Here is a 22,306-nt window from a genome sequence, read left to right as displayed (position 1 = left end):
GGTTCTAGGCGCTTCAGTTTGGAACCGTGCGACTGCTACGGTCGCAGCGCAGGTTCGAATCCTGCCTCGGGCATGGATGGGTTGATGTCCTTAGGTTAGTTAGGTTTAAGTAGTTCTAAGTTCTAGGGGACTGATGACCTGAGATGTTAAGTCCCATAGTGCTCAGAGTCATTTGAACCATTTGATATGTCAATGTCCACTTGATTACCCAAGTACTTTTCAAAGAAAGTAGCTACCTCCAGCTGTAACAGCAAATGACTGTTTACAATACACTAACTTGTAATGCCGCAATAAATGAATACTATTACTTGCAATGTAGCTCTAAATTCACTCCTAGGTTCATTTACAGATGAATGAGAGAGACTTCCCCTCCATTATTTCTTTCATTGTAATTAACTCTAATGTCTTAAATGCAGTACTGGTCTTATAGATGTCACATTAAAAACATATAGGTCTGACTACATGAAAATGATTTTCTGGCATGTAATACTCCCCTTAAGTGTTTTGAAATTTTTATAGTAATCAGCTTTCAGTATCTCAACATTGGCATTTTTCCAGAACACACAGAATATTAAAAAAATCTTTGAAGTACAATACTATGTTTAAAATTGTCTTTGTGGGCAAGTTAGTGCATGGTATTTACTCTTCTATGAAATCATCATCTCAAAGTAGACGTTTTGCATAGAATTTCCTGCAGGAATTTTATAATTTTTATATCAGTTAACCACGATCATAAAATACAGACTACTAATTTTTAAAATAAGCAGTCCAGCATTTTTAAATGTACAATAATAGTTATAACAACAGAAAATTTATTTTAGTAAATCAGTTCTAAAAATTTACATGATTGTGGTTTTACATACCATGGAGGGCTGTTGTTGACACAAGTAGTCCTTCTCTTGCTTGCAGTTCTGTGGTCTGACCATGAAAGGGTATGAAAAAGATAGCAATTTCATATTGTGAGCTTGGTCGCAGATTCTCCAGGCGATATTTTGTTACTGAACGGTGTATGAGTGGCGTTGCTGTGTACACCTTTGTCAATAAATATTAATTTCATTAGTACATTGTTCTTTACAGTACACAAAATTGTGATTTAAGGAGATGAAAGGTGATCTTGTAGTAAGGAAAAGCATGATAATTTCACAGATTATAAGCAAGAAAACATACTTAAGGATCAGCAAACACTAGGCAGAATATAGCTGAAGCAGAAAACGTACAACTACCACATTTGCCACTCTTGTGTGGAAAGACTCAAAGTAATGGTTTACAAAGAGGCAAAGAAGAACTGAGTTTCAACAGGCTTCATCTCTTTTGCTAAATGAGGATCTTTTGATAGCAAAAGGTAGCATTTGTGTCACCTTTATTCTAGGTGTACGTTTGCTTCCACCTAGTAATATGAAATTCTGTGATTTTATTGTGAGTATGGAGGTGCAGTGTTCAGAAGACAAAAGTTATGCACCCCCCCCCCCTCTCTTTGTCCTGTTGGCAGGAAACTGCAGCTCTGAAAATGTTTCTGTCATCGCAGGCCTTCAAAATCACAAAACTTGATTGGTAATATCAAATATAAATTTCTCAGCAGTTATTAGCAACTTACTATCTGAAAAGTGCACTACTGCTTGTGTTACTATGTAGCATTTATTGAGAAGATTGCTCCAGATTTCAATGCAGTAGAATGCCATTCTCTACAGATGGAGTTAGTTATTTGCATGTTCTGTAACTCATACAGTTTCAACTTTTGTTTGAAGTTAATTTTGTTAACCAATAAATTCTTTACATCATTCAGTAGGTCATCAAAGTATTTTGTGCCTGATTTCTCAACTCCTTTCTGTATCACATTGAGGATTAGTGGTGGATAGTGTAAATAATTTCTCCTTGTAGTGTGTTACTGTTGTTTTCAAATTGTATTTGATTGTTGACAAAAAACATCATAAGGGAATAAATGTACTGAGAGGCTGTTGACAGTAAGCTCAATTCTTTAAAAGGATACTTACATGAAGTTCTAGAGTGAACACCACATATTATCCTTATTATATGCTTTTGTATTTTGTTCCACAATGACCCCAGAATATGATACCACAAGATCATAGTGAATGAAAATAGGAAAAGAAAATCAACTTTTTTTTTTGTCAAAATCTGATGCGTGTTATGAAAAAGTTCTATGGCTTAGACATTTCAGAAGATCTGTGCCATGTGACTTCCAAACAAAGGAGGAAGATTAGGACTTAATGCCCCACCAACATTGAGGTCAATAGAGAAGCACAAGCTCAGATTACTTCAAGGATGGGGAACAAAATTGGTCAAGCCCTTTCAAAGGAACCATCCCATCATTTGGCTGGAGTAATACAGGGAAATGATGGAAAACTTCACTCAGAATGGTCAGATGTGGATTTGAAAAGTTGTTGTCCTGAATGCAAGTCCAGTATGCTAATCACTGTGTCACCTCACTTGGTCTCTGATGTCCAGTACAACTTCTTATCACTATCAATCTAAACTCCGAGAAATTCAGAATATTCTGTTTCCTTTATTGATTTACCTTCTTCTTCTTTTAAATGTGTGGACTGCCTTGTGGGAATTACTGAATTGAAATGCATGTACTATGCTTTTTCTATAAAGTGTGTCTGGAAGTTTGGTAAATGGTCTCTTCAGAGTGATCACCTTTAATTACAATACACTTCTGACATCAGTTGTCAAGCTCTTGGAGACTGCCAGCAGATGCCTCTGGTGGAATCACTCAAAATGGCATGATCATGCATTGTTAGATATCTGAATCATTACAAGAGATGAGACCTAATGTTACCAATCCAAACCAGAGACCAAGCAACGATCAATGACATGGTGTTCATCATCTTCCCCACCTCAATCAAGTACAAATTCACGATAGATCAAGCCTATCAACAGCGCTATCGACAGCATCTTAGTCTTCAATTTTGCCCGATGACTTTTTTTGGGTGGGGAAGACTGAACACCATGACAATGACTGTCACTTAGTCTCTGGACCATACTGGTAGCACCAGGTCTCATCTCCTGTGATGATGTAGATACAGAACAATGCATGAGCATGGTGCTTTGAGTCATTCCACAAGAAGACTTTGCCGACAGTTGCCAACAGCTTCACATTCAATGTCAGAAGTGTGTTGTAGCTAATGGTGACTACTCTGAAGGGCAGTAAAGATATTTTGTTTGTAACTCTTGTTTCATTTATTTTCTGAGAACTTTTCAGATGCACCCTGTCTCTTCAGTGACAGCACCCATTTGAAGAGGACCACTTATTAATTTTCAAGAAAATATTATTTACATTTTCAAGTGTTTTAAGTACACAGTTAGGCTTCATTATAACATTTGCATTAGCATGAAAGAGTAATGTTTCTATTTCTTGGGTATATGATGGAAGATCATTCATATATAACAAGAACAAGAGTGAATCCAATGTCAATCCCTGTCATATGGCTGGAGTGATTGTTCCTCATTCTGAAGATGCTTTTTCATTGTGTATAATCAACAAGTTCCTTAATGCAACACTCTGTATCCTCTTACAAGGGAACCTCCTCATCGCACGCCCCTCGGATTTAGTTATAAGTTGGCAAAGTGGATAGGCCTTGAGAAACTGAACACAGATCAATCGAGAAAACAGGAAGAAGTTGTGTGGAACGATGAAAAAAATAAGCAAAATATACAAACTGAGTAGTCCACGCGCAACACAGGCAACATCAAGGATAATGTGGGCTCAATAGCGCCGTGGTCCTGTGGTTAGCGTGAACAGCTGCGGAACGAAAGGTCCTTGATTCAAGTCTTCCCTCAAGTGGAAATTTTTATTTTCGCGAAGTTATGATCTGTCCGTTTGTTCATCGACGTCTCTGTTCACTGTAATAAGTTTAGTGTCCGTCTTTCGCGACCGCACCGCAAAACCGTGCGATTAGTAGACGAAAGGACATGCCTCTCCAATGGGAACTGAAAACATTTGATCGCAAGGTCATAGGTCAACCGATTCCTCCATAGGAAAACACATCTGGTATATTCTATACTACACTGGTGATGGCATGTGTGTCACATGACAGGAATATGTTGTCGGCCCACCTAACTTGTTCACTTGGCGAATGGGTGAAAAGATTCTTCTACCTTGCCCAATTTAGGTTTTCTTGTGGATGTCATAATCACTCCCAAAAAAGTTACGAAAACATAAGAGTTTGTCACACAAACTGCAACAAATGAATGCAACAGTTTCACAGTCGCACAGTTTTCCCTGTGCTCTGTCAAAACATGTTTTTAACGTTTTCAAATTTTTCCGTGTGTAGACTGTCAAATCCTGCATATGTCCAAGCAAATCTTAACATGTCCTGGAATTTTGGAGAGCGAAGTTGATTATGTGTGAGTACCTGAACTTTGATAATTGTCTGAAAATAAAAAATTAAACTTTTCACTCCAGGGAAGATTTGAACCAAGGACCTTTCGTTCCGCAGCTGCTCACGCTAACCACGGGACCACGGCGCTACTGAGCCAACAACCTCTTTGATGTTGCCTGTCTTGTGCATGGACTACTCAGTTTGTATATTTTGCTTATTTTTTTCATAGTTCCACACAATTTCTTCCTGTTTTCTCGATTGATCTGTGTTCAGGTTTTCAAGGCCTATCCACTGTGCCAACTTGTAACTAAATCTGAGGGGGGTGCAACGGGGAGGTTCCCTTGTTAGATAGAAATCAGTTACTAGAAAGATTTCTGATAACATAATATTTGAGCTTATCTAGGAGCAGTGGCGGATACAGAAAAACCTCAAGGAGGTGGCGCTAAAGACATCTTGAGCTACCTTTACTTTTACCGTAATAAAAAATAATCAAGTCACATGCAAAGTTTAAGAAAGTTTTATTTAAACTGATTATACACTTATACAAAGACAGTGCCACCTTATGATACATTATTAGTAAAAATATTGTTACAAGTCTTGTAACAATATATTTACTGAGAAATTACTATGAATTACTATTATTAATACTTCATAATCAACTGATCACTCTCACTCTTGACTAATCTCCACACTCGCACTTGCTACAACTAGAACTTTTTACTTATTCATTCTTCAGTCTCAATATTTCTGTTTCTGAATGTGAACTAGCTTCCTACTTGGTGAATAGTCCATATTTATAATGCTACATATTGAAGGTTCTCTGTACAAGAAAACAGTAGAATATTCACAACTTTCCTCAAACAAATGCCAGACAGAATAACATATCGAGATCACTAGAATGGCCGCATCTTTTCTCATAGGTATGTGTTAGCTATCTATGTGCCAGACAGAAACATATAAAATACGATGACGTGGACGGGCATGCTACATAGGAAAGTACAACTACTCAAATCAGTTGAGTCGACTGACAAAAGAAACGAACAAATAGCATGCAGGCTGACTGCCAGGGCAGCACGGGTGGCAATGTGGCAATGCACTCAGCTTCATAGGGCTGGGAATGGGGGGTGGGGGGTGGGGGGTGGGGGGTGGGGGGGGGGGGAGAGCTGCACACCCCTCACGTCCCCCATATGTATCTGCCACTGTCTAGGAGAATAATGTAGTCTGCACGATCAAATGCTTTTGGCAAGTCACAGATAATACCAGTTGAGAATATTTTGTCATTTAAATTTTGCATAACATGATTTATGAATCCAAAAATAGTATGTTCTTTGGAGAGACAATTTTCAAGTTTAAATTGAGATTGAATAAGTATGATATTTTGATAGAGGGTGAGTCATGGTTCCTGCACCACATTCTTTTCCAGTATCTTTGAGAAGAAGTAAGTCATCAAACTGAACAGTAATTATTAATATCTTGCTTACTGTTTTCCTTGTAAAGGGTCTTGACAGTAGCATATTTCAGTACTGTACATCTGGAATTATTCCTGTGATAGTAATGTTTACATGTGTGGTTAATACACTGCGTAAATGTAAAGAATAGGATTTTAGTACTTTACTTTAGATATCGTCAACTCTATCAGAGTTGTTTTGTTTGGGGGGAATTAATTACATTCTTAAGTTTCTTTAGCAGAGTATTCGTAAATGTAATTTGACTGTATGCATCAGACATTGCTTCTTGTGTATTCTATTGCTGTATCCCTAGAATAGTCTGTGTCAATCTTCTGAACTACTTCAAAGGAAGTGGTTATTAAATATATGGGCTACCTAATTGCTATCAATAATTATTTGGCTGTTCTCTTTAATAACCAAGATCTCATTTTCTTTAATTGAATTCTCAGTTAACCACAGACAGCACAGACTTCGAATTGTTGATCTAAGCAAGAACTACTGCTATGAATATATTTGAACTTGATTTTATTTTTTACATGCATGAAAACTCCACTTTTGTCCACATTTTCCCTACAGAAATTGGCTGCTAATTTATGGTCTTCTATGTTTAACATATGAATTACGTGGTGCTCAGACAGATGTAATACATCAACTTAATTTTGATCCTCTACAAGTTTGTTGACCTGGTTTTTAATCCTTTAACACTCTGATACATAATAGCAATGTTATTCAAACAAGTTATTTGTGTGTGACACTTCATTTATCTAAATTGCTTTTAAAGTAGTGCATCTGAGTATGGTATTTAACCTAAAAAAGGTTAGCTCTCACACTCAATTATAGCCAAGACAAGCATATGTAACTATATTTATTTAGACTCACATTTGAGGCCTAAACATTTGGTTTTAAATTATCAGTATTTACATGATTGCAGATACATTAGTTAATATTCAGTTGTGTGAAAAATAACTAAATTATTATGATAAAATGCTTACCTTATCATTAACTTCTTTGTACCTCAACTGAATACCATCTATGAACTGTGCTTCTTCTTCAGAAAATCTGCGCCAGCTGAGATCGACCCATGTACCATTAAGTTCAACTACAGCAAGAGCAGGATCTATCTCTATTATAGGTGGTAACGCTGAAATAGAAATACTGATGAGCCTTCCAAACTTCATGCAAATTTCACCATGCATCACTAACACATCAGGTAATAGATTAGATTAGATTAATACTAGTTCCATGGATCATGAATACGATATTTCGTAATGATGTGGAACGAGTCAAATTTTCCAATACATGACATAATTAAGTTAATTTAACAACATACTTAAGTTAATATAACAACTTTTTTTATTTTTTTGTGTTTTTTTAATTTTTTTATTTTTTTTATAATTTTTTTCCCTTAATTTATATCTAAAAATTCCTCTATGGGGTACAAGGAGTTGTCATTCAGAAATTCTTTTAATTTCTTCTTAAATACTTGTTGGTTATCTGCCAGACTTTTGATACTATTTGGTAAGTGACCAAAGACTTTAGTGGCAGTATAATTCACCCCTTTCTGTGCCAAAGTTAGATTTAATCTTGAATAGTGAAGATCATCCTTTCTCCTAGTATTGTAGTTATGCACACTGCTATTACTTTTGAATTGGGTTTGGTTGTTAATAACAAATTTCATAAGAGAGTATATATACTGAGAAGCTACTGTGAATATCCCTAGATCCTTAAATAAATGTCTGCAAGATGATCTTGGGTGGACCCCAGCTATTATTCTGATTACACGCTTTTGTGCAATAAATACTTTATTCCTCAGTGATAAATTACCCCAAAATATGATACCATATGAAAGCAATGAGTGAAAATAGGCGTAGTAAGCTAATTTACTAAGATGTTTATCACCAAAATTTGCAACGACCCTTATTGCATAAGTAGCTGAACTCAAACGTTTCAGCAGATCATCAATGTGTTTCTTCCAATTTAATCTCTCATCAATGGACACACCTAAAAATTTGGAATATTCTACCTTAGCTATACGCTTCTGATTAAGGTCTATATTTATTAATGGCATCATACCATTCACTGTACGGAACTGTATGTACTGTGTCTTATCAAAATTCAGTGAGAGTCCGTTTACAAAGAATCACTTAGTAATTTTCTGAAAGACAGTATTGACAATTTCATCTGTTAATTCTTGTTTCGCAGGTGTGATTACTATACTTGTATCATCAGCAAAGAGAACTAACTTTGCCTCTTCATGAATATAGAATAGCAAGTCATTAACATATATTAAGAACAACAAAGGACCCAAGACTGACCCTTGTGGAACCCCATTCTTGATAGTTCCCCAGTTTGAGGAATGTGCTGATCTTTGCATATTATGAGAACTGCTTATTTCAACTTTCTGCACTAGTCCAGTTAGGTATGAATTGAACAATTTGTGCACTGTCCCACTCATGCCACAATATTTGAGCTTGTATAGCAGAATTTCATGATTTACACAATCAAAAGCCTTTGAGAGATCACAAAAAATCCCAATGGGTGGTGTTCGGTTATTCAGATCATTTAAAATTTGATTGGTGAAGGCATATATGGCATTTTCTGTTGAAAAACCTTTCTGGAAACCAAACTGACATTTTGTTAGTACTTCATTTTTACAGATATGTGAAGCTACTCTTGAATACATTACTTTCTCAAAAATTTTGGATAAAGCTGTTAGAAGGGAGATTGGACGGTAATTGTTGACATCAGATCTATCCCCCTTTTTATGCAAAGGTATAACAATAGCATATTTCAGTCTATCAGGGAAAATGCCCTGTTCTAGAGAGCTATTACACAGGTGGCTGAGAATCTTACTTATCTGTTGAGAACAAGCTTTTAGTATTTTGCTGGAAATGCCATCAATTCCATGTGAGTTTTTGCTTTTAAGCAAGTTTATTATTTTCCTAATTTCAGAGGGAGAAGTGGGTGAGATTTCAATTGTATCAAATTGCATAGGTATGGCCTCTTCCATTAACAGCCTAGCATCTTCTAATGAACACCTGGATCCTACCACATCCACAACATTTAGAAAATGATTATTAAAAATATTTTCAACTTCTGACTTTTTGTTCGTAAAGTTTTCATTCAATTTGATGGTAATACTGTCTTCCTGTGCTCTCGGTTGACCTGTTTCTCTTTCAATAATATTCCAAATTGTTTTAATTTTATTATCAGAGTTGCTGATTTCAGACATGATACACATACTTCTGTATTTTTTAATAACTTTTCTTAATATAACACAGTAGTTTTTATAATGTTTGATAGTTTCTGGGCCACTACTCTTTCTTGCTGTCAGATACATTTCCCTTTTCCGGTTACAAGATATTTTTATACCCTTAGTAAGCCATGGTTTGTTGCAAGGTTTCTTACGAGTATATTTAACTATTTTCTTGGGGAAGCAGTTTTCAAATGTACACTCCTGGAAATTGAAATAAGAACACCGTGAATTCATTGTCCCAGGAAGGGGAAACTTTATTGACACATTCCTGGGGTCAGATACATCACATGATCACACTGACAGAACCACAGGCACATAGACACAGGCAACAGAGCATGCACAATGTCGGCACTAGTACAGTGTATATCCACCTTTCGCAGCAATGCAGGCTGCTATTCTCCCGTGGAGCCGATCGTAGAGATGCTGGATGTAGTCCTGTGGAACGGCTTGCCATGCCATTTCCACCTGGCGCCTCAGTTGGACCAGCGTTCGTGCTGGACGTGCAGACCGCGTGAGACGACGCTTCATCCAGTCCCAAACATGCTCAATGGGGGACAGATCCGGAGATCTTGCTGGCCAGGGTAGTTGACTTACACCTTCTAGAGCACGTTGGGTGGCACGGGATACATGCGGACGTGCATTGTCCTGTTGGAACAGCAAGTTCCCTTGCCGGTCTAGGAATGGTAGAACGATGGGTTCGATGACGGTTTGGATGTACCGTGCACTATTCAGTGTCCCCTCGACGATCACCAGTGGTGTACGGCCAGTGTAGGAGATCGCTGCCCACACCATGATGCCGGGTGTTGGCCCTGTGTGCCTCGGTCGTATGCAGTCCTGATTGTGGCGCTCACCTGCACGGCGCCAAACACGCATACGACCATCATTGGCACCAAGGCAGAAGCGACTCTCATCGCTGAAGACGACACGTCTCCATTCGTCCCTCCATTCACGCCTGTCGCGACACCACTGGAGGCGGGCTGCACGATGTTGGGGCGTGAGCGGAAGACGGCCTAACGGTGTGCGGGACCGTAGCCCAGCTTCATGGAGACGGTTGCGAATGGTCCTCGCCAATACCCCAGGAGCAACAGTGTCCCTAATTTGCTGGGAAGTGGCGGTGCGGTCCCCTACGGCACTGGGTAGGATCCTACGGTCTTGGCGTGCATCCGTGCGTCGCTGCGGTCCGGTCCCAGGTCGACGGGCACGTGCACCTTCCGCCGACCACATCGATGTACTGTGGAGACCTCACGCCCCACGTGTTGAGCAATTCAGCGGTATGTCCACTCGGCCTCCCGCATGCCCACTATACGCCCTCGCTCAAAGTCCGTCAACTGCACATACGGTTCACGTCCACGCTGTCGCGGCATGCTACCAGTGTTAAAGACTGCGATGGAGCTCCGTATGCCACGGCAAACTGGCTGACACTGACGGCGGCGGTGCACAAATGCTGCGCAGCTAGCGCCATTCGACGGCCAACACCGCGGTTCCTGGTGTGTCCGCTGTGCCGTGCGTGTGATCATTGCTTGTACAGCCCTCTCGCAGTGTCCGGAGCAAGTATGGTGGGTCTGCCACACCGGTGTCTATGTGTTCTTTTTTCCATTTCCAGGAGTGTATTTACAAAAATGTCATGAAATAAATTATATTTTAAATTGGCATCAGGTTCATGGTACACCTCACCCCAGTCTAACTGCTGTAGGCTTTCCCTGAAATTAGCAATTGTTAAATCGTTGACTGAACGTACTATTTTGGAGGACTGTTTAGTATTGCTAAATGGAGCTATGTCATATATTGTAACTAGCTGTGCACCATGATCAGAAAGACCATTCTCAACAGGCTGAGCATTTATCTTGGTCTATAAAGAAGTTATCTATCAGTGAGCTGCTATCCTTTACCACCCGAGTATGAAAATCAATAACGGGTGTCAAATTTAAAGAACTGAGTAATACTTCAAGGTCATTTTTCCTATTACCCTCTTTCAGAGAATCTACATTGAAGTCCCCACAAATAATAATTTGCTTCCCCCTGTCTGACAGATAGCACAACAAGGAGTCGAAATTTTTCAGAAATAGATGAAAATTTCCTGATGGGGACCTATATACAGTTACAATTATAAATGTGCCTTTATTTAATTTAAGCTCACAGGCACATGCTTCTATATGTTTCTCTACACAAAACTTTTTTGTTTCTGTACTTTTTGCACAATGATAACTTTTGACATATACGGCAACTCCTCCTTTCTCCATATTTTCTCTCATTACATGTGCAGAGAGCTTATATCCACTTACATTTACCTTATCCATATCAGTAACAATGTGATGCTCAGACAGGCATAGTATATCTATTTCATCCTCAACTTCTAAATCTTCTAAACAAACCAGAAGCTCATCTATTTTATTCTTTAAACTCCCAATATTTTGATGAAATATACTTACATTATTTTTAATTATACTTTTATGAGAACCTTTCCTTATTCTAACATTTGCAGTACTCTCCTGTCTGAGTTTCTCATTGTGCTTAGGCCTAGTTCCTATACGAACAAGGAGATATCTATCTGGGAAGATAAAGTTAAATGCATGTTGTCTTAAATGTATTTGTTTTTATTATACATTATAATTTGTCCAGAATAAGTGCAAATATAATAAGTAACAAATTCAGAAAGAGACACATTAACAGACCATATTAATTCACGTTAATGTCTGAATGCTGGGTGTGGTACGAGTTCACTATTATGCAGCATTTTTGCTTTATTTCCCTAACTGCTTATAATACTTTTACACAAATCATAGATAGTACATCTGTCCAATTTAGTTTACTCATTTTGAGCTGCAAGGGATGATCTGTGAAAATAGATTAGAGAACGTAAACTTCTTTGCCAAGATTGTTAATAATAACCTTTATTCTCAATAACCAATTTCAGTAATCAATGTTACCATTTTCAGATCTTGATAGATAGGTTATTGCATATTTCTTAAAATACCAGTAAAAATACCCTCCCTGATTAATTGTTAGGTAGATCTGTTATGTACCTTCCAATTAATGAGAATGAGTATTTTTACTGCTATTTTAAGAAATATGCAATAACCTGTCAACGGATATCTGAAGATGGTAACATTGATTATTGAAACTGGTTATCAAGAATAAAGGTTATTATTAGCATCTTGGCAATGAAGTTTATCTTCTCTAATCTACAACTGTACAAACTCACACAATTAAACCAAACAACTTACAATTATACTCAAATCATCAATCAATCATGAAATTGAAAGCAATATGGAATTTACCTGGAGGTGTTCTGACTGAAATTACTGGACTGTGGGGAGCATTCTGGATGTCTCTCATCATGACTGAAATCTGTATTTGGTACTCAGTGTCAGGTTGAAGCTCTCCAAGTACAAATTCCAGTTGTGGTGTGGCTATGATGTCATCAGGTGGTGCCAAGATCTGTTGTTCCCATGAGGCCACATCATTATTCCTGAAAAAATTTTAATCTCAGTCTACAGTTAGGCAAAAAGAAATTGAATTTTAATTAAAAGTCAGAAAACTGCTATATATACATCTTTACATGACACTGAACACTTATCTTGGGTTTTAGGTTGTGAAAGGTGAAGCTCAAGATATGAAGACTTGTACCTGTAGAATGAACAATGATGGCAATAGCCAACAGTTACAACTATCAAAGAGTAGACAAAAACTGCAATAAAAATAGGCAAATGCATATTCACCCAGAAATTAGAAGTTATGAAGAAAGCATGAAAACCATTACAATGGAATTTCATCATAATATGTCCCACCAAACAGAGAAATGTTTTAGAAAATCCAATATTAGATGTGGTTTCCAAGTTGACAATACACTAAAACTTCATGTGGAACATAGATTGAGAAGCATGCGTGACAAATTTGATGGCTCTGGGATATATAGGATTGACTGCAATAATTGTGATAAGTACAATATCAGCCAAACCAGCCACTCTTTTAATGTAAAGGTTAGTTGTATTTATGGCCACGTAACAAAACTGTCCTGGGGGTTGAATTTAATAGAAACTGGCCTTACTACAGGGAACTCTGAGAATATTATGTGTATTCTCCACAGAGTGCCAAAAGGTGTGGGACACAGCATGTTGGGATTACTCCATTTGTTATGATTTCAACTCCTGATAGTTAATTTATTTTATTCCTTAACTTATATTGCAGTTTTTATACACTTTCAATTGGTATACATCTGGTAGGTGCTTGGATAGTTAAAAATCCTAACTAAGCTTTGTCCCCCCTTAGATATAATATTCAGGGCATTACTGTGTGCTGATTCTTGTAACGTACATATGTAGTTTCCACGAGAGCTTCGCTAATTGAAATACAATCCATATTAGAAATTTCTAGTGAGCTAATCTGCATCTTTAAATAAATAAACATACACCATTAAAAAGACTAGTATTCCAGCTTTTAACTTACATATTTAAGTTTTCATAAAACTAATTAGCTCACAAAGTAATTAACAAGGGACTTCCATACCATTATAATTTGCCACTGCAAATTTTGCCTCTATGCTTGTTAGATTCCTAAATTTGACATTATACTTCTGTTGTTTTATTTTTATGAACAAGATGACATACTTCACTCTTTGATTAAGTCATTGATTAAGGTTTTGCATAATTTATTTTTTCATATGACTATGGGAAACATAAATGAGGAAAGGCACCCATTCAGCTGTAGCTGGGTGTTGCATGGCTCATTGAAACACATGAAAACACACATGAAGTACTATTTTTATCACTCTTTGTATATGGGGGCCTCAAGCACTGAAAAAAGAGCAGTAGTTAAAAAAACTTATAATGACTCTGTACTGTTACTGTTTCTGTGTGCCACACATCAATCAGCTTCATGCGAACTGTTGCTTTTCCTCGTTTTTGTTTACTGAGTTCCTGCCAATCAATTGGCAGCACACTAGCAGCCTAAAAATTTCTGCATGTTGCGAAAGACCTAATACAGCCCACTTAGTCCTTATGGCCAATTCTCAGAAACTGACTTGTGGTGCATTCCACACCTGTGTAATGTGTATAAAATTCAAATTTTAAAGAATTAAAAGAAAGGAAAAACAGAAAGGACAAATCCCAAGTTGTATGAAAGTTCCCAATTTTCTTTTGAAGAGTTTACTATCCATCTAACATGTCTTTTCTATCATGTCTTTAATACAATTTTTTCTAAGTGTATACTGTTTTTAAACAAAGTTACAATTTTCATTGAAAATGAAATTAACTGTTTCAGCTTTTTAACTATTTTGAGTTTTTCTGAATAATTTGGATGAAGATATAGATTTCCTCCCTCAGCAGCAGTAGTGATAAGGAGGAAACTGGGAGAAAATTTTGCATGAATTTACTAGACATGTTATAATGTTAGGTGGAGATTTTAATTTCCTGCTGTGGACTGGGAGATTCAATTGTTTAAGATATATATTAGAGGCAGAGAATCAGTGAAATTGTTCTAAGTGCTTTCTCCAAAATTACCGAGCCCAGTCAGAGAACCTGCTTATGAAGTTAACACTTAGACCTACTTGTTACTGATAGACCCAAACTTTTAGACTTGTAGAATGGAGAGACATTGATCATAAGGCTGTTACAGCATCAATGTACATGGCAGTAAATAGGAATAAAAATAAAGGTAAGAGCATCTTTCTACTCAGCAAGAATGACAAGAGACATCTTTCAGGTTACCTAACAGAAGAACTCCAGCAGTGACAATGCTGAGCATCAATGGACAAAGTGTAAGAGCATCCTGCAATATGCTTTAGGTGAGTACATACTGGGAAAAATTGAGAAGGATGGAAAAGACCAACTGTGGTTCAGCAACTGTGTTAGAAAGCTGCTATGAAAACAAAGAGAGCTTCACTATAAATTTAAACATAGTCAAAGCCTCAAAGAAAAACAAGACACCAAAATTGGTGGTAAGGAGAGCCAAGCATGAAGCATTCAATGAATTCAAAAGTAAAATTCCATCAACTAGCTTGACAGAAAATCATAGGAAGTTTTCTTCTTATGATAAATCAGTAAATGGATTGAACCCATCTCTCTTGACAGTCTGTGACCACAGTGACACTGAAACAGACTATGACACAGAAAAGGTTGAATTCTACATTATTTTTGTCCAAAACTGTTTCACATGAAAAATCTCACTGTCGTTCCTTCTTTAAGTCAGTGCACAATTGTGAGATTTAAAACTTTCCTGGTGTACATATTGTTCCTCAAGATTTCGGACAAACTGCCAGACGTTTGCAACTGCCTCCCACAGTATTTCGGTGCAGAGACTTCTGGCCATCTTCAGGTGATACTGGCAAAAACTCCCTGAGCTCTGGTATTTAAGGACCCCCCAGCACATGCGTGGTGGATTCACTTGGCGTTGTACGTGCGCTACTTGAGCGCATTCGATTCTGCTGCGCCGCGTGCCCTCCGTGGTGAAAACTCACTGCATCGATAAGCTGGCCAGAAGACTCTGCACCGAAATATTGTGGCAGGAGGTTGCAAACATCCGGCAGTTCACCTGAAATTTTGCGGAACAATATGTACACTGGGGACATTTTAAATCTCACATCAAGAATCTCTATGGGAAGGAACTGATGCAGTATATTTGAAGGGTTTGATAAGTTACGGGAAAAAAGAGCAAGGCTACTGAGCTCTCTGATATTTTTATTAAGTTGCAGAGACGAGGGTATTATTCCAAAGTTTGCAAAAATTGTGCATTTTATTAATAGCATCGCTGCAAATAACATCAAATGCAAAGCAAGTATGGCATTAGTGAGAGAGAGGATTCGTTTCAGTCGGCGTGAACTGGATTCCGTATCGAAGGACATGTATTATCTTCACTTAGAATTGGCAGCAAGGCTGTCTACATTGTCTTGGGACTGGGTGCATGGTGTGACATGGCCCAAAGCAAACTGGAGCCATGGCAAAGCTACGACGAGGCAAATAGCGAAGTTCGACCGACTTTCGACACAGATGCTGGAGGAAGTTCCTACTCGATGATCCGTTATTAATTTGACGGGGAAGCTTATAGATGATGCGACTATGTCTGTGTTAGTAAGAGGTCTCAATTTTGCTCTTACACCTGTCTCACCACTACTGCTGGACTTTGTCATTTCCATCGAAGAAGCTGTGAGTCGTCATGCTACAGATGAAGCTGAGGAAGTGTGCCAGGAATCTTGTCATGTGTTGACAAGAGCTACACCGCCAAAGAGCAACATCTCACCTATGGAGAGGGCAGCCCTCCGTAACTTGCGAGCAGACCCAGATACAGTTGTACTTAAATAGGACAAAGGTAATGCTACTGTTTTAATGCTCCGGGGGACTATACTCATAAGATTAATGTTTATTAAGCGACTCAACATATCACAAAATAGATAAGGATCCTACCACCTGAGTGGTGAGGAAAACAGCAGAACTTCTGACTGACAGTTCCTTACCAAAGGAGGTAATTAAGACACTAAAACCAAATATTTCAGTTCCACCTAGGCTATATGGATTGCCGAAGATCGACAAGGATAACGTGCCATTACGTCCAATTGTGCGTAATATTGGAGCAGCCACTTACGACTTAGCAAAGTATTTGGCTTCTTTGCTGAGAGCAATGGCAGGAAAGTGTCCACATCACATAAAGAATTCTAGTGATTTTATCAGCAAACATAAGTTATTGCAGCTGCAAAGTCATGACTTGTTGGTCAGTTTTGGCGTAGTTGCACTTTTTACAAATATACCTCCTGTGGACTCTCTACATCTCATTAGCAGCAGGTTTGGATTTGACATTACAGTGCTGTTTGAGCACACTCTCTCCTCCAGATATTTTTTATTTAACAACGAGTTTTATGAGCAATCAGACGGCGTCACCTTGGGGAGTCCTTTATCTCCCCTGATGGCCAATCTTTTTATGGAAGATTTTGAGGAGCGAGCACTTGCCTAAGCTGCTTTTAAACCAACAGTATTTTGGTGATATGTTGATGATACTTTCATAGTTTGACCTCATGGTTTGGATCATCTGTGAGAGTTCCTACAACATCTGAACTCCATACACAAAAATATAAAATTTACTATGGACTTAGAGAAGGAGGCTTGCCTGCCATTTTTAGACATATTGGTGCAACGTAATAACGATGGCACACTTGGTAATTCGGTATATAGAAAGCCCGCTCGCACAGACCTTTACTTGCAAGCCGCTAGTTGCCACCATCCAGCGCAAACGATGGGTGTTTTGAAGACAGTGTTTTGAAGACACTGATTCACCAAGCCCACGTTATATCTGACACCGATAGTTTGCAAATGGAACTGGAGCACCTACAGACTGTATTTCTGAAGAATGGGTACTCATCCCAGCAAGAGGAGAGAGCGTTGCAGACCTGTAAACGATGGAACAAAGAAGAGGAAGAGGTTTTTAAAACGACTGCCTATTTACCATATATTGGTAATATTTCAGCGCAAATAGGCAGAATACTAATAAAATATAAAGTGAAAGCAATCTTTCACCCTCCGGCAAAAATTTCGTCGCTGTTGGGATCTGTCAAAGACGACTTAGAGCTGTGCAAGGCAGGTGTTTACAGGATTCTGTGTGAATGCGGCAAATCTTATATGGGGCAAATGACACATACTGTGCAGGACTGCATTGTAGAACATCAGCGGCATATTCGCCTTCTTCAGCCTTTTAAGTCTACCATCGCTGAACACTATATTTCCACTTGTCATGCCATGAATTATAATGAGACAAAAATTGTGGCCCATATGTCTAACTTTTGGAGTTCTATTGTTAATGAATCTGTGGAAATGCAGCTGTCTGACAATTAGCCTCTTATTAATCGTGATGGCAGTTACCAATTGAATTTGGCATGGAATCCAATTGTCGAAAAACTTCGTGTCCTCTGTTGCTGGCGTAGGTCTGTGCTGGAGCCGTAGGAAGACAATCAAATTGATATCAATGCAGCATGTTTTCGCCACAGAGGGCATGCGGCGCAGCAGAATCGAATGCGCTCAAGTAGTGCACACGCAACGCCAAGTGAATCCACCACGCATGTGCCGGAGGGGCCTTAGATACCAGAGCTCAGGGAGTTTTTGTCAGTATCACCTGAAGATGGCCAGAAGAATCTGCACTAAAATATTGTGGCAGGAAGTTGCAAACATCCAGCAGTTCGCCCGAAATTTTGTAGAACATTGCACAATTGTCAAAATGACATATCAAAATAAGTGACTATCAGGTAGAAAGGCAACTGAAATCACTCAACAGAGGTAAGGCCACTGGATCTGATGGGATACCAAATCAATCCTGCAGATAATATGTGAAAGAACTTTCCCCTCTTCAAGCAGGGGTGTAGTGTATGTTCCTAGAGGAGCAGATTGTTCCTAATGATTGGGAAAAAGCACAAGTTATTCCCATTTTCAAGAAGGGTTGTCGGTCAGACACGCAAAATTATAGACCTATATCTTTGACTTTGATCAGTGATAGAATTTTGAAACATGTTTTGTGCTTATGTGTTATGACATTTCTGCAGACTGAAAGTCTCCTGTGTAAGAATCAACATGATCTCCAAAACCGATGATCATGTGAAACCTGCTTGCTCTCTTCAGCCTTGAGACCCAGAAAGCAGTAGCTACAAGTGCCCATTTAGACCCTACATTACTTGACTTCTGGAAGGTATTTGATAGAGTTCTGCATTGCCACCTAATGAACAAATTGCAAACGTAAGGTACATTGGACCAACTGTGTGACTGGATTGAAAGGTTTCTAGCAAATAGAATAATGCATATCATTCTGAATGGAGAGAAGTTTTAAGACATGAAAGTAACTTGCCCCAAGGGAATGTTATAGGACTATTAATTTTTTCAGTATATATAGATGATGTAGTAGGTAACATTGGAAGTTCATGATGCTTTTTGTGGAGGATGCTGTTGTATACAGTAAGTTGCAACAATAGAAAATTGTAGTGAAATGAAGGAAGACCTGCAGCAGATCAATGCATGGTGTTGGGAATGACAATTGACTCTTATCATAAACAAATATAATGTATTGCAAATACGTAGACTGGAAGACTTTTATTGCATAAGAGGTGATCTCAAAAGTTTGCATTCAAAGGCCATATAATCCATAATCAGTATGCCAATAAGGCAAAATTGCTATGAGCATTGGAGTAATCATCCCATTTGGTAAAACACCATGTCCTGCTGTGTGAAAAAGTCCTTAACTGCCTGCTACACATACTCGTACAACAGGAATCATTGATTCATTTTAAGGAACCCAAGGCCTGATAATCACATGGGGAAAGATCGGGACTATTAGGATGGGTGCTCAAGTGTTTCCCACTTGTCCAAAATGGATGAGGCTAGCCTCCCAGATCGACTGGCATCTTGTTTCAAATCGCGACTAGCACAGAACTTGGTTCACCATTCTGAAATGGTGGTTTTCAACAGACATGCTGTCCCATACACATTCTTCATTTTCTGATGGATGTTTATTAGTGTTTTTCCTTCAGCAGCCATGAAAGAATAACAGCATGTTGGTCCTGTTTGGATGCATTTGGTAATAACATCACTATAATTCACATTTACACAGTTACTGCAAACACATAGGAAAGACAAGAATGTCACACTAATCCCTTGCCTACACACTGTTTTGCATATATGCTGCATCAGTGGCCTCAAATGGAAACTTACATGATTTCAAAACAATCACTGGAAGCAGTTACTTCCATAAAATGTGTAGGGGTATGTGAACAGACTAATATGGAGTGGAATCACCACATAAAATTAATTGCATGTAAGGCAGATGCCAGACAGATTCATTGGAAGAATCCCCAGGAAATAAAGTCCACCAACAAAGAAAGTAGCTTACAAAAAATTCATTCAACCAATACTTGAATGCTGCTTATCAGTATGGGATCTGTCCAGACAGGACTGATAGATGAAATAGGGAACATCCAAAGAAGAGCAGCATGTTTTGTAACGAGTTTATTTAATATGTGTGAAAGTGTCAAAGAGGTGCTCAGCCAACTTCATTAGTAGATGCTGCAAGAGAGGCATTATGCATCATGGTATGGTCTACTGTTGAAGTTCTGAAAGCTTGCTTTCCTAGAAGTATCAACCAGTATAGTGCTTCCTGCTGAGTATATCTTGCAGAAAGTGCATCAAGATAAAGATAGAGGGACTCATGTCCACACAGAGGCTTACCAGCAATTGTTATTCCTTGAATCAAACATGTCTGGATCAGGAAAAAGGGGATGTGACAGTGGTACACAAAGTACCCTCTACCACACACGAAAAGGTGGCTTACAGAGTGTAGGTGCAGGTGTATAACACTACTAATAGTTTATTAACGATTTAATGTAACTCCTTTCTGTATGGGAACTGTGACTAAAAAGCTAAGGAACTTTTCTTGGTTGCATTCTCCACACATCATAAATATTAAGGATATTATGATGTGCTATATTTTAAATGACTGTGTTTTTAATTTTACTGAATTCAAGTTCTCCTTTCAAAAACCTTTGGGAACATTAAAACACAGCAACAAAAAGAGAACAAGTATGAAGAGTGTCATATCAGCTTACCCTTTATCAGATGTATATCTTAATTCTATACGACCATGTAAACCAACCAACACTGGAGGTACAGAAAACACAAGCCGGACTGATGTGGGATCCACAGCCTCCACGATATGGACTGTTATGTCACCTGTATGCAAGAAAGAAACAGAACACTTACATGAAAATGATAAGTAGAATAGCAGTTATATATTAATATACATGTACGAGGGCCTGCTGAAAAGTAATACCTCTGAAATTTTTATTCTGTTGTCAATATTGGTTGAGGTATTATATATCATGCATATTACCCAGTCAATTTTCCCACTTCACTGACTCAAGATGCAACCCTCTACCACCAGAAGGCTCTGAATTGTAATGTGTAACATAACTGTGTCAGTGCATGGAAAACAGTGTGCTACAGTTGAGTTACTGACTGCAGAAAACTTCATCCACACATGGAGCACCATCTCCTTCAGCTTGACAATCTCAGACTAGATACGAGCACTGTGACATCTGCAACAATCTGACATCTTGTGTTCACTGTCATCAGTCATCCTCTATACTGTCCCAACTGGGCTACATTGATTTTTATCTGTTTCCAAAACTTAAAGAACACCTTTGGAGACTTCACTTTGATGATAATGAAACGTGGCAATAATAAGTGAGATTGTGCCTCTGTCAACAATGTCAAACATTCTACAGTGATGGTATCAACGTTGGGAGAAATGTGTTCAGCACCAGAGTGACTAAATTGAGAATAAATATGTATACATGAAGAACATAGCTGTAGAATATTAATGAAGTTTATTTTATTTACAAAGCCTTAAAAGTTTTCACACAAAAAATTCAGGGCCATTACTTTTCAGCATGACCTCCTATTTTCTGTAGGGCAATTAATTCATTTGGAACAGGACTACAGTGAATAATTATGAAATGTAATTTTGAACATACTAACCTGTCTTCTGTGAGGGTAGTCTTGGAAATCCTGGTGGCAGGTTATCTATCCCAAATCCTGTAACAGGCCATGAAGTTAATTGTGTGAACTTTAAAGCCTGAGATAGAATGTTTAGATGTGTGTGAAGTCCTAAGGGATCAAACTGCTGAAGTCATCAGTCCCTAGACTCACACACTAATTGAACTAACTTATGCTCAGGCCAACACACACACACTCTCTCTCTCTCTCTCTCTCTCTCTCTCTCTCTCTCTAACCTCTGGCAGGAGGAAGCAAATAAAAGCTTGTGGTACTAAGTGTTCACATTAGCTAAAGAACTCATGTAACACATAATACATAAACTACAGACATTACAAACAGTATAAAAGTCAATTTACTTTGAGCTCTCATTTTAAGAAATAAGGAAGTGGTGAAGATTTTTGTGGTATAAGAGGGTAAATAGTCTGAGGCTTTATTATGTGGTATGTAGTTAAAGGGCAATAGACATTTTTCTCCAATTATGCAAATACTAGTATATGTTGTATTAACTCCTTAGATCCTTTCACTAACTTTTTGCAAACTCTCTTATTAAAATAAACCTCTTCGAAATTTATCAGAAATCACAAAATAATGATCCTCCTCCTAACATGGAATGGCCCATGAAACTACCTAGTAATTCTGATTTTTTTTTTTTTTTTTAAAGTATTTGTAATATAAGTGGCATTACTGAAGCACAACTTTAGAATTATACCTGCCATTTATTATACTTGCCCTTTATCCTGTATACTA

At 38.2% G+C, this 22,306-nt stretch overlaps 1 protein-coding gene across 3 annotated transcripts in view; it reads right to left on the bottom strand.

The window, feature by feature from the left end:
• LOC124608658 (putative epidermal cell surface receptor) overlaps window positions 1-22,306 on the bottom strand; it is a 412,883-nt gene that overhangs the window by 49,772 nt on the left and 340,805 nt on the right. For all 3 annotated transcript variants that reach the window (XM_047140005.1, XM_047140004.1, XM_047140006.1), the window contains 5 exons: window positions 21,542-21,598; window positions 20,611-20,734; window positions 12,323-12,513; window positions 6,781-6,929; window positions 864-1,032 (listed from right to left, as the gene is read on the bottom strand). In XM_047140005.1, the coding sequence (XP_046995961.1) occupies window positions 864-1,032; window positions 6,781-6,929; window positions 12,323-12,513; window positions 20,611-20,734; window positions 21,542-21,598 (690 nt within the window). The remainder of the gene's footprint in view (window positions 1-863; window positions 1,033-6,780; window positions 6,930-12,322; window positions 12,514-20,610; window positions 20,735-21,541; window positions 21,599-22,306) is intronic.

The sequence above is a fragment of the Schistocerca americana genome, chromosome 1, assembly GCF_021461395.2.
Source record: "Schistocerca americana isolate TAMUIC-IGC-003095 chromosome 1, iqSchAmer2.1, whole genome shotgun sequence".
Taxonomy (NCBI): Eukaryota; Metazoa; Arthropoda; class Insecta; order Orthoptera; family Acrididae; genus Schistocerca; species Schistocerca americana.
Note: the sequence above shows the minus strand (reverse complement) of the source record. Positions and strands in the feature narration are given on the sequence as shown.